This window comes from Lagenorhynchus albirostris, chromosome 11 (genome assembly GCF_949774975.1).
Source record: "Lagenorhynchus albirostris chromosome 11, mLagAlb1.1, whole genome shotgun sequence".
In the NCBI taxonomy this organism is placed as follows: Eukaryota; Metazoa; Chordata; class Mammalia; order Artiodactyla; family Delphinidae; genus Lagenorhynchus; species Lagenorhynchus albirostris.
This window is the reverse complement of record NC_083105.1, coordinates 30,646,070-30,658,789: the sequence shown is the minus strand read 5'-3', so window position 1 is coordinate 30,658,789 and position 12,720 is coordinate 30,646,070. Positions and strand designations below refer to the sequence as shown.

The window sequence follows — 12,720 nt, the reverse complement described above, 5'->3', positions numbered from 1 at the left end:
TACCAGTCATTTATCATGTGATACTGGGCAAACTGTAACATCTCAATTACTAGTCCATAAACGTGGATAACAGTACCTACACTCTGTAAAAATGAGACGCAAATTAAGTCTGTAAGTGTAAAGTGTTTGGCACATTGCCTGGAATTTTAGGGGTTCAATGAATGTTCAATATTTAAATTATAACTGTATTATTATTATTAGGGACAATTCACTTATAAAGAAATGTGCTTACAACAAAAAGGATCACACAGCAACAACTGACATATTCCTAAGCCAACCCCACCACCTTTCCCTAACCCAGGCTTTCATGCCAGCCCACCTAGATCACTGCAACAGCAGCCTAGCTAGTTTCTGTCTTTCCAGTTCATCCTGAAATAGGTTTACCCTTCCTAAGATGTGATTTTATCATAAGCCTCTCATGACTCCAAAACTTCTGACCCTCACTGACTACTGGATAAAGTTCAAAGTCTTCACATGGAGACCAAACAACACTCCCAACTTTTTCATCCATTAGCCTAACATAAAACTCCATTACAAAAAGCTGGGGAGCAGAGATGGGAACACTGACTGAATTCTGACTGTCCCTCACAACAGTCTTGCAAGCAGCAGGCATTATTATTCTTATTTCCTAGAAACTTGCCCAACGTTACACAACTATTAAGTGACAAGGCAGATTCAATCCAGCTCTGTCAGAGCACAGAGGGCATATTCTTCTTATGATATAATGTCACTAAGGTTGCTCACAACTCTCCAACCTGTACGACCACACCTCTACATCTTTCCCTCACTCATTAGAAGGCTTCCCACCTCTCTAATATTTTTGTGAATTTTAAGTAACTTTCAAAACTTAACTCTTTTTAATATACTCAATAAAGTCTTCTTTATAGTTATCACTTATTTATTTGATCTCCTAGTTTACAACCACCTGGAGGGCAGGGTCTGTAGCACATACTATACCATCCTGTGTACCAAAACAATGTTCAATGGTAATTTGCAAAATGAGATCGTAAAGCATATGTACTTACTCCAGTACTTAAAAATTTATATTTGGCTGTTAATTACTAAGTAATTTATCCAATATGAATTTTTTTGGCCTTTGATTTTCCTGCTTTAAAAAATCTATATTCTGACTATTTCACTAATTATTAGCTTCTTTGCCAGTAAAAATGCAAGGGAAACAAGAAATTAAATTAAGGACAGTGAAACAATATTTACTGAGCAAGGACTAAATGTAAAAGACAGTTTGTTTCTTTTAACAATTCTAGCTTTCAGCAAATTTCAGTTTTTTATGTTCTGTTCTTCTCGACCACAGGTAATCAAATGTTGGCAGGTAATATGCTCAGGCAAAGTAAACAGTTTTTGTTCTGGTCATATCCCTACCGCTAACTGAATAACTGCTTTTAAACATCTAAATTTAAAAAGCCAAGAACAGCAGTGAGAGATGGCATCATGAGAATAAATTTAAAAATAAATGCATTTCATGTTTTCAGTACATTTTTGGAAGAGGGAAATAAATGCAGAAAAACTTTCCCACCCGTACTGTGATAAGGAACTCCAGAAAGTTATTTCAGTCTTTTCTTAAACATGGAAAATTTATAGAGTCCTCTTGGTATACTTGGTGTGTCGGGAACCTGAGTCTACAAAAACTTACCAGCCATCTCTGTTAAAACAGAAAAGGACCAAGGTTCCGTTAAAGGATGTCATTCTGAAGAGCTAAGCACTGTGTGAATAAGCTAGATGTACATCAAAGCCCATGAAGTATACATGGCAAAAAGGCAAGAGGAGACTACCTCAGTTCACCAAATACTGTGGTCTGGTCAGTCTGTGGCAGTTAGGTATGACCAGCTAGCTTCCCTCTCCTTTGGGAAAAATCACAGATTTTACTTGGCTAACATTAACCACAGTTTCTTAGAAGTATGGCAAGGAATAAGTAAAATAAGTATACATTAAACTTAACTACATTATATATCCAAGATATTTCTATTTGGAGTGAATTTCAAGCAGAGCAATATAAAGAAAAATTCAAATAGAGTAGGAATGTTCTTAGTAGTGCAGGATACTGAAGGTATACAAATCCCAAGATTTTTTCAAAGAAACAAAAGTCTATATTAAAATGAAACTTTCCCCCTATTTATAATGCTGTTTTTAAATGTATATACATGAAATTACTCTGACTTTTAGTGGTGGGATGTTTTACAATAAGCCTTTTGGCACATATTTACAAATCTTAAAAAGGTAATAGTTAAGCTTAAGTATGTGCCCCGAAGTTGTGATTCTAACTTAACTGACCCTTGTCACACGTTTGACTTTGGTTTCAGTAAAACCATGTCCAACCAATTAGAATATAAAGTTCACAGAGAAGTGAAAAAGTATAGCTGCCAAGTTATTAAATATTTAAATAAGCAGAATCTCCTTCCAATGTAGGAAATGTTAGCATTCCATTAACATCTGAAAATAATAATTAAAGACAAATAGGCAACATTTTCTTACTCCAAATGCTAGTATAACTCAATCTAAAAATCTATTCAAACCAAATGTCTTACAAGCAATTTTGTAAATTCTATAAAGAACACTAGAAAATTAAGAGTAGGAAACTGAAAATCAAAAGCTAAGGAACTGGTATAATTTTGGAGACAAGTTGTGGTACTCTGGTTTCCTTTCATGTAGCATCTTAGAAGGCAGCTTGTAATTTTTTTCATTATCCCTTCCATTTCATTTCCAATTAACCTTAGGCCTAGCTATCAACAGTTAAGCTGTTGTAAAAGCCTCCTAGGTAGACACCCACCTCCCCTTTTCAGACAGCACCCTCACTACACAAAGCCTTAGATTTTCAGAACATGTCTTAACCGTGTGCAAATTCAGTTCTGCCTAGTAGATGTGGTACTACTCCTGGACCTATTTATTATTAATCATATTACCTTAGATAAATAGTTAATGTCTCAGACTCATTCCTCAGTAGTTAAATAAGAAAGCAAGATTAGGTTAACTTTAAGGATTTTATGAGTTGTTTTTTTTTTTTTAATCCTGTCCTTTGTAGACCATCATAGAGAATTCATTAATTTGCTTTAAACACACAATCATTCTTTAATTTTATATTACAATAGCCCTTAAGAATAAATATAAAACAGATCAATTTAACAGAGATCATTAGGCTTATACTTTAGTTTTATCATTATACTAACATTAACACCGACTCTCAAATCTCTTCATTTTTTTGGACTCGGGTTCCTCATTTGTAAAATACAGTTCTGGATTTAAAGATCTCTAACGTCTCTGCTGACCTACAAAAGAAAGTCTCTAAAGTTTATAAGGGTAGAAGCTAACATAAAATACAGAATCCTCTTCACATTTACTGGCTCTTTGGGGAACTGTCTGCTGACAGTGGTATATAGTTGCGGAGGAGGAAAAAGTTCAGTTATAAAAGAAATTTGTACCTGATAAAAGTAAGGGATCCTTATCTAAAGACTTCTTAACATGATCAGATTCACCAGTCAATGAGCTTTCATCAATTTTAAGATCATTGCCTTGAATAAGTATGCCATCAGCGGGAAGAAGATCACCTAAAACAAAATAAAGGTATGCTAAACTGTGAACAAGATTACAATAACATCACATCATGTGTAAGATGCACTGCCCTTTTTTACTTACCATATTTCACTTGAGCAATATCTCCAACTGTAATGTCAGCTACAGGTATCTGAATGACCTGACCACCCCTGATGACTGTGAACTTCTGTTCTTGTTCAATTCGACTCTGCAAACCTCTGAACTGTTTTTCCTTACTCCAGTCATTGAAAGCTGTTACTAATACTACACACACTACTGACAAGAGGATTGCAGCTCCTTCAATCCAACCAGTTTCACCTTCACCTTCTTCCTCTCCAACAGAAACGTCTCCACAAACTATTTGGAAAGAAAGAAAATGCTGATCAAAAAAGATTCTGAATTGATGGCAACAGATATGTAATTATAATGTTTCTAGGCCCCGTTAACTTTGCTTACAGCTCTAAACACTTCATTGATTCAAAGCATTCCATAATGATGATGATGCTTACTCTGTTAATTTCAAGTTCCCTGCCTCTGAGGATTCTCATCTTTAGGGTAGGGAGGCAGTCTAGGGTACCTGTTAAGAGTGAGGACACTGGGGAAGATTAAATCTCGACCCTAAGGCAAGTTACTTATTTTTGAGACTCAGTTTCTTCATCTGTCAAATTAGGAGACCACCACTTACTGCAGAGTTGTTGAGAGAATTAAATGCGAAGACACTTGTAAAGAAGGCAGAGCAGTGGCTGAGACATCCTTCACACTCAACCAATAGTTAATGCTATTACTACATAGAGTAGGCAAGTCATACATGGAAAGTTAAGTATTATGTGTTTATCCATGAACCATGCTTATTTACCATATCAGTTTCACTGGAGTATGATAAAAGCTTGACTTTCATAACATAAAAATTTAAGCAAAGTGCTACTCATTCATTCAACTATTTGAGCACCTACTTTAGGCGCCAACTCTGTTTTCAAAGCTAAGGATGTAACAGTGAATAAGACATATAAGCTCCTTCTCCTCAGGGAACCTATACTCAGATTGGTAGGTGTGAATGAGATATGAAAAAATCAGATAATAAAACCCAAGTAATTAATTTCAGATATCGTAAGTGCCATGAAGAAAATAAAATATGGTGATGTGCTAGCAAATGAAAAAAGAGGGCTAACTGTGGTTGGGTGAACAGAGAAGACCCCTCTGAGGTGTCCATGACATTTGAGCTAAGAGCCAAATGATATGAGTGAATTAGCCATATAGACTTAAGGGAAGAGGATTCCGGAGAGAGATTAAAGTCAGCACAGAGGCTCTATGGCAGAAAAGACTTTAGAAAAAGATAGAGGTGGGGACAAAAGAAACCTCAAAACTGTAGGGCCAGTAATGGTGAAGAATGAACAAGGACGGTACTTTTTGAACCTTGGGCTGTAATCTATTTGTGAGTCTAAAATCAATTCAGACCTTCAAGATGGTGGAGGAATAGGACATGGAGATCACCTTCCTCGACACAAACACATCAGAAATACATCTACACGTGGAACAACTCCTACAGAACACCTACTGAATGCTGGCATAAGACCTCAGACTTCCCAAAACGCAAGAAACTTCCCACGTACCGGGGTAGGGCAAAAGAAAAAACAGACACAAAAGACTAGGGGCGGGATCTGCACCAGTGGGAGGGAGCTGTGAAGGAGGAAAGGTTTCCACACACTAGGAAGCCCCTTCGCGGGCAGAGACAGCGGGTGGCGGAGGGAGAAAGCTTCGGAGCTGCGCAGGAGAGCGCAGCAACAGGGGTGCAGGGGTCAAAGCGGAGAGATTCCCGCACAGAGGATCGGTGCCAATCAGCACTCACCAGACCGAGAGGCTTGTCTGCTCACCGGCCGGGGCGGGTGGGGACTGGGAGCTGAGGCTCGGGCTTCTTCAGAGGTCAGATCCCAGGGAGAGGACTGGGGTTGGCTGCGTGAACACAGCCTGAAGGGGCTAATGTGCCACAGCTAGCCGGGAGGGAGTCCGGGAAAAAGCGTGGACCTGCCCAAGAGGCGAGAGACCATTGTTTCCGGGTGCGCGAGGAGAGGAGATTCAGAGCACCGCCTAAACGAGCTCCAGAGACGGGCGCGAGCTGCGGCTATCAGCGTGGAGCCCAAGAGACGGGCATGAGACGCTAAGGCTGCTGCTGCCGCCACCAAGAAGTCTGTGTGCAAGCACAGGTCACTATCCACACCTCCCCTGCCGGGAGCCTGTGCAGCCCACCACTGCCAGGGTCCCGGGATCCAGGGACAACTTCTCCGGGAGAACACACGCGTGCCTCAGGCTGTTGCAACGTCATGCTGGCCTCTGCTGCAGAAGGCTCACCCAGCATTCCGTACCCATCCCACCTCACAGCCTGAGTGAGCCAGAATCCCTAATCAGCTGCTACTTTAAACCTGTCCTGTCTGGGCAGGGAACAGACGCCCTCGGGCGACCTACACGCAGAGGCAGGGCCAAATCCAAAGCTGAACCCCAGGAGCTGTGCAAACAAAGAGAAAGGGAAATCGCTCCCAGCAGCCTCAGGAGCAGTCGATTAAATCTCCACAATCAACATGACGTACCCTGCACCTGTGGAATACCTGAAGAGACAACGAATCATCCCAAACTGAGGAGGTGGACTTTGTATGATTTTGTCTGGATAGCTTTGATTTAACCATTTGTCCTAGGGTTGTCTGTCCTTTTTTTTTTTTTAAGGATAGTTTTTAGTGCTTGTTATCATCGGTGGATTTGTTTTTTTGGTTTGGTAGCTCTCTTCTTTCTTTCTTTATTACTTTTTAATTCTTTTTGTACTTTTAATAATTTTTTTATTTTAATAACTTTTATTTTTTCTCTTTCTTTCTTTCTCCCTTTTCTTCTGAGCAATGTGGCTGACAGGGTCTTGGTGCTCCGGCCGGGTGTCAGGCCTGAGACTCTGTGGTGGGAGAGCCAAGTTCAGGACACTGGTGCACCAGAGACCTCCCGGCTCCGCCTAATGTCAAATGGCAAGAGCTCTCCCAGAGATCTCGATCTCAACTCTAAGATCCAGCTCCACTCAACAACCAGCAAGCTACAGTGCTGGCCACCCTATGCGAAACAACTACAACTAGCAAGACAGGAACAAAACCCCAGCCATTAGCAGAGAGGCTGCCTAAAATCATAATAAGGCCACAGACACCCCAAAACACACCACCGGATGCAGTCCTGCCCACCAGAAAGACAAGATCCAGCCTCATCCACAAAAACACAGGCAATAGTCCCCTCCACCAGAAAGCCTACACAACCCACTGAACCAACCTTAGCCACTGGCGGCAGACACCAAAAACAACGGGAACTATGAACCTGCTGCAGCCTGTGAAAAGGAGACCCCAAACACAGTAAGTTAAGCAAAATGAGAAGACAGAGAAACACACAGCAGATGAGGGAGCAAGGTAAAAATCCAACATACCAAACAAATGAAGAGGAAATAAGCAGTCTACCTGAAAAGGAGTTCAGAGTAATGATAGTAAAGATGATCCAAAATCTTGGAAATAGAAAGGAGAAAATAAAAGAAACGTTTAACAAGGACATAGAAGAATGAAAGAGCAAACAATGATGAACAACACAATAAATGAAATTAAAAATTCTCTAGAAGAAATCAATAGCAGAATAACTGACACAGAAGAATGGATAAGTGACCTGGAAGATAAAACAGTGGAAATAACTACCACAGAGCAGAATAAAAAAGAATGAAAAGAATTGAGGACAGTCTCAGAGACCTCTGGGACAACACTGAACGCACCAACATTCGAATTATAGGGATACCAGAAGAAAAAGAGAAAAAAGAAAGGGAATGAGAAAATATATGAAGATATTATAGTTGGAAACTTCCCTAATGTGGGAAAGGAAATAGTCAATCAAGTCCAGGAAGCACCGAGAGTCCCATACAGGATAAATCCAAGGAAAAACATGCCAAGACACATATTACTCAAACTATCAAAAATTAAATACGAAGAAAACATATTAAAAGCAGCAAGGGAAAAACAAAAATTAACATACAAAGGAATCCCCATAAGGTTAACAGCTGATCTTTCAGCAGAAACGCTGCAAGCCAAAAAGGAGTGGCAGGACATATTTAAAGGGATGAAAGGGAAAATCCTACAACCAGGATTACTCTACCAAGCAAGGATCGCATTCAGATTGGATGGAGAAATTAAAACCTCTACAGACAAGCAAAAGGTGACAGAATTCAGCACCACCAAACCAGCTTTACAACAAATGCTAAAGGAACTTCTCTAGGCAGGAAACACAAGAGAAGGAAAAGACTTACAATGATAAGCCCAAAACAATTAAGAAAATGGTAGTAGGAACATACATATCGATAACTACCTTAAACGTAAATGGATTAAATGCTCCCACCAAAAGACACAGACTGGCTGATTAGATACAAAAACAAGACCCATGTATATGCTGTCTACAAGAGACCCACTTCAGACCCAGGGACACATACAGACTGAAAGTGAGGGGATGGAAAAAGATATTCCATGCAAATGGAAACCAAAAGAAAACTGTAGTAGCAATTCTCATATCAGACAAAATAGACTATAAAATAAAGACTATTACAACAGACAAAGAAGGACACTACATAACGATCAAAGGATCAAAGAGAATGATATAACAATTGTAAATATGTATGCACCAAACATAGGAGTAGCTCAGTACATAAGGCAAATGCTAACAGCCATAAAAGGGGAAATTGACAGTAACACAATCGTAGTAGAGGACTTCAACACCCCACTTCCACCAATGGACAGAACATCCAAAATGAACTAAAAAAGGAAACACAAGCTTTAAATGATACATTAAACAAGATAGACTTAATTGATATTTATAGGACATTCCATCCAAAAACAACAGAATACACTTTCTTCTCAAGTGCTCATGGGACATTCTCCAGGATAGATCATATGTTGGGTCACAAATCAAGCCTTGGTAAATTTAAGAAAATAGAAATCGTACCAAGTATCTTTTCCAACCACAACGCTATGAGACTAGATATCCATTACAGGAAAAAAATCTGTAAAATAACGAACACATGGAGGCTAAACAATACACTACTAAATAACCAATAGATCATTGAAGAAATCAAAAAGAAAATCAAAAAATACCTAGAAACAAATGACAATGAAAAAACGACGACTCAAAACCTATGGGATGCAACAAAAGCAGTTCAAAGAGGTAAGTTTATAGCAACAGAATCCTACCTCAAGAAACATGAAACATCTCAAATAAACAACATAACCTTACACCTAAAGCAATTAGAGAGAAGAACAAAACACCCCCAAAGTTATCAGAAATCATAAAGATCAGATCATAAAGATAATAAAGATCAGATCATAAAGATCAGATCAGAAATAAATGAAAAAGAAATGAAGGAAACAATAGCAAAGATCAATAAAACTAAAGGCTGGTTCTTTGAGAAGATAAACATAATTGATAAACCATTAGCCAGACTCATCAAGAAAAAAAGGGAGAAGACTCAAATCAATAGAATTAGAAATGAAAAAGGAGAAGTAACAACTGACACTGCAGAAATACAAAGGATCATGGGAGATTATTACAAGCAACTATATGCCAATAAAATGGACAAGCTGGAAGAAATGGAAAAATTCTTAGAAAAGCACAACCTTCCGAGACAAACAGGAAGAAACAGAAAATATAAACAGACCAATCACAAGCACTGAAATTGACACTGTGGTTAAAAATCTTCCAACAAACAAAAGCCCAGGACCAGATGGCTTCACAGGCAAATTCTATCAAACATTTAGAGAATAGCTAACACCTATCTTTCTCAAACTCTTCCAAAACATAGCAGAGGGAGGAACACTCCCAATCTCATTCTACAAGGCCACCATCACCCTGATACCAAAACCAGACAAATATGTCACAAAGAAAGAAAACTACAGGCCAGTATCATTGATGAACACAGATGCAAAAATCCTCAACAAAATACTAGCAAACAGAATCCAACAGCACATTAAAAGGATCATACACCACGATCAAGTGGGGTTTATCCCAGGAATGCAAGGATTCTTCAATATACGCAAATCAGTCAATGTGATAAACCATATTAACAAATTAAAGGAGAAAAACCATATGGTCATCTCAATAGATGCAGAAAAAGCTTTCGACAAAATTCAACACCGATTTATGATAAAAACCCTCCAGAAAGTAGGGACAGAGGGAACTTACCGCATCATAATAAAGGCCGTATATGACAAACCCACAGCCAACATTGTTCTCAATGGTGAAAAACTGAAACCATTTCCTCTAAGATCAGGAACAAGACAAGGTTGTCCACTCTCACCACTTATTCAACATAGTTTTGGAAGTTCTAGCCACAGCAATCAGAGAAGAAAAAGAAATAAAAGGAATCCAAATCGGAAAAGAAGTTAAGCTGTCATTGTTTGCAGATGACATGATACTACACACAGAGAATCCTAAAGATGCTACCAGAAAACTACTAGAGCTAATCAATGAATTTGGTAAAGCAGCAGGATACAAAATTAATGCACAGAAATCTACTGCATTCCTATTCACTAATGATGAAAAATCTGAAAGAGAAATTAAGGAAACACTCCCATTTACCATTGCAACCAAAAGAATAAATACCTAGGAATAAACTTACCTTAGGAGACAAAAGACCTGTATGCAGAAAAATATAAGACACTGATGAAAGCAATTAAAGATGATACAAACAGATGGAGAGATATACCATGTTCTTGGATTGGAAGAATCAACATTGTGAAAATGACTCTACTACCCAATGCAATCTACAGATTCAATGCAATCCCTATCAAATTACCAATGGCATTTTTGACAGAACTAGAAGAAAAGATTTCACAATTTGTATGGAAACAAAAAAGACCCCGAATAGCCAAAGCAATCTTGAGAAAGAAAAACGGAGCTGGAGGAATCAGGCTCCTTGACTTCAGACTATACTACAAAGCTACAGTAATCAAGACAGGATGGTACTGGCACAAAGACAGAAATATAGATCAATGGAACAGGACAGAAAGCCCAGTGATAAACCCACGCACATATGGTCACCTTATTTTTGATAAAGGAGGCAAGAATATACAATGGAGAAAAAGCAGCCTCTTCAATAAGTGGTGCTGGGAAAACTGGACAGCTACATGTAAAAGAATGAAATTAGAACATTCCCTAACACCATACTCAAAAATAAACTCAAAATGGATTAAAGACCTAAACGTAAGGCCAGACACTATGAAACTCTTAGAGGGAAACATAGGCAGAACAGTCTTTGACATAAATCACAGTAAGATTCTGTTTGACCCACCTCCTAGGGAAATGGAAATAAAAACAAAAATAAAGAAATGGGATCTAATGAAACTTAAAAGCTTTTGCACAGCAAAGGAAACAATAAACAAGACAAAAAGACAACCCTCAGAATGGGAGAAAATATTTGCAAATAAAGCAACTGACAAAGGATTAATGTCCAAAGTTTATAAGCACTCATGCAGCTCAATATCAAAAACACAAACAACCTAATCCAAAAATGGGCAGAAGACCTAAAGAGACATTTCTTCAAAGAAGATACACAGATTGCCAACAAACACATGAAAGGATGCTCAACATCAGTAATCATTACAGAAATGCAAATAAAAACTACAGTGAGGTATCACCTCACACCAGTCAGAATGGCCATCGTCAAAAAATCTACAAACAATAAATGCTGGAGAGGGTGTGGAGAAAGGGGAACCCTCTTACACTGCTGGTGGGAATGTAAACTGATACAGCCACTATGGAGAACAGTAAGGAGGTTCCTTAAAAAACTAAAAATAGAAAACTAAAAATAGAACTACCATACGACCCAGCAATCCTACTACTGGGCATGTACCCTGAGAAAACCATAATTCCAAACAGTCATGTACCACAATGTTTACTGCAGCTCTATTTACAATAGCCAGGAAATGGAAGCAACCTGTGTCCATTGACAGATGAATGAATAAAGAAGATGTGGCACATATGAAGTATTACTGTCAGAAAAAGAAATAAAATTGAGTTATTTGTAGTGAGGTGGATGGACCTAGAGTCTGTCATACAGAGTAAAGTAAACCAGAAAGAGAAAAACAAATACCGTATGCTAACACATATATATGGAATCTAAAAAAATGGTTCTGATGAACCTAGGTGCAGGACAGGAATAAAGACGCAGACGTAGAGAATGGACTTGAGAACACGGGGAGGGGGAAGGGTAATCTGGGACGAAGTGAGAGAGTGGCATGGACATATATACACTACCAAATGTAAAACAGATAGCTAGTGGGAAGCAGCCACATAGCACAGGGAGGTCAGCTCGGTGCTTTGTGACCACTTAGTGGGGTGGGAGGGAGATGCAAGAGGGAGGAGATATGGGGATAAAGTATATGTATAGCTTATTCAATTCGTTATAAAGCAGAAACTAACACACCACTGTAAAGCAATTATACTCCAATAAAGTTGTTTTTAAAATAAATGAAGAAAATAAAATCAATTCAGTGGCTCATGACCAGAATTTTGAAAAATGAAAGAGAACAAAATAGAAAGGATATACATGTAGTAAAGGTGAACTGTTTTTTGAAAGCTTACTTTGGTTATTTTTAAATTCACATGAAGGAGTATGTTCTTTGTTCCTATGTAAAGTTCTTTCTTACTGAGCGTTGATCTAAAATCTCTGAAAGTCAATGGTTCTCTTAGGAAATGCAGAACAGGAAATGGATTATTCACAAGAAAATAATGAGTAAACCAATGACACCAGAAGTGATTAAAGCATATTCCAGAAGAGTGAGCATGAACTGAAGAGAGGACTTGAGGTGCAAGGGTGCTGAATAAAGATGAATCAGGGAGAGGTAGGTGGGACAGATAAAGGGAGAGAAGACAGAAGCTGGAGAAAAATCAATTTGCGTGAAATGGAACAATCACCATCCCCACCAAATGGGCATGATGTGAACAATCACAAAAAATATCCGTGTGAGATCAGCAGGATTCAGCCACCAGTGGGTATAAAGCATGTTCTCTAAAGGAGATGGCTAGATGATCTACTGAGAGTGCTGGCCCCACCATCCAAATACTAAAACTTCTATTTTATTTATTTTCAAGCTGAAGAAATAACTATGTATCATTGCATACAATAAC

At 38.6% G+C, this 12,720-nt stretch overlaps 1 protein-coding gene across 4 annotated transcripts in view; it reads right to left on the bottom strand.

Moving 5' to 3' along the window:
• ATP2B1 (ATPase plasma membrane Ca2+ transporting 1) overlaps positions 1 to 12,720 on the bottom strand; it is a 132,018-nt gene that overhangs the window by 44,244 nt on the left and 75,054 nt on the right. For all 4 annotated transcript variants that reach the window (XM_060164965.1, XM_060164967.1, XM_060164968.1 and 1 more), the window contains exons 4-5: positions 3,649 to 3,903; positions 3,435 to 3,560 (exon numbers count right to left, since the gene is read on the bottom strand). In XM_060164965.1, coding sequence (XP_060020948.1) covers positions 3,435 to 3,560; positions 3,649 to 3,903 — 381 coding nt within the window. The remainder of the gene's footprint in view (positions 1 to 3,434; positions 3,561 to 3,648; positions 3,904 to 12,720) is intronic.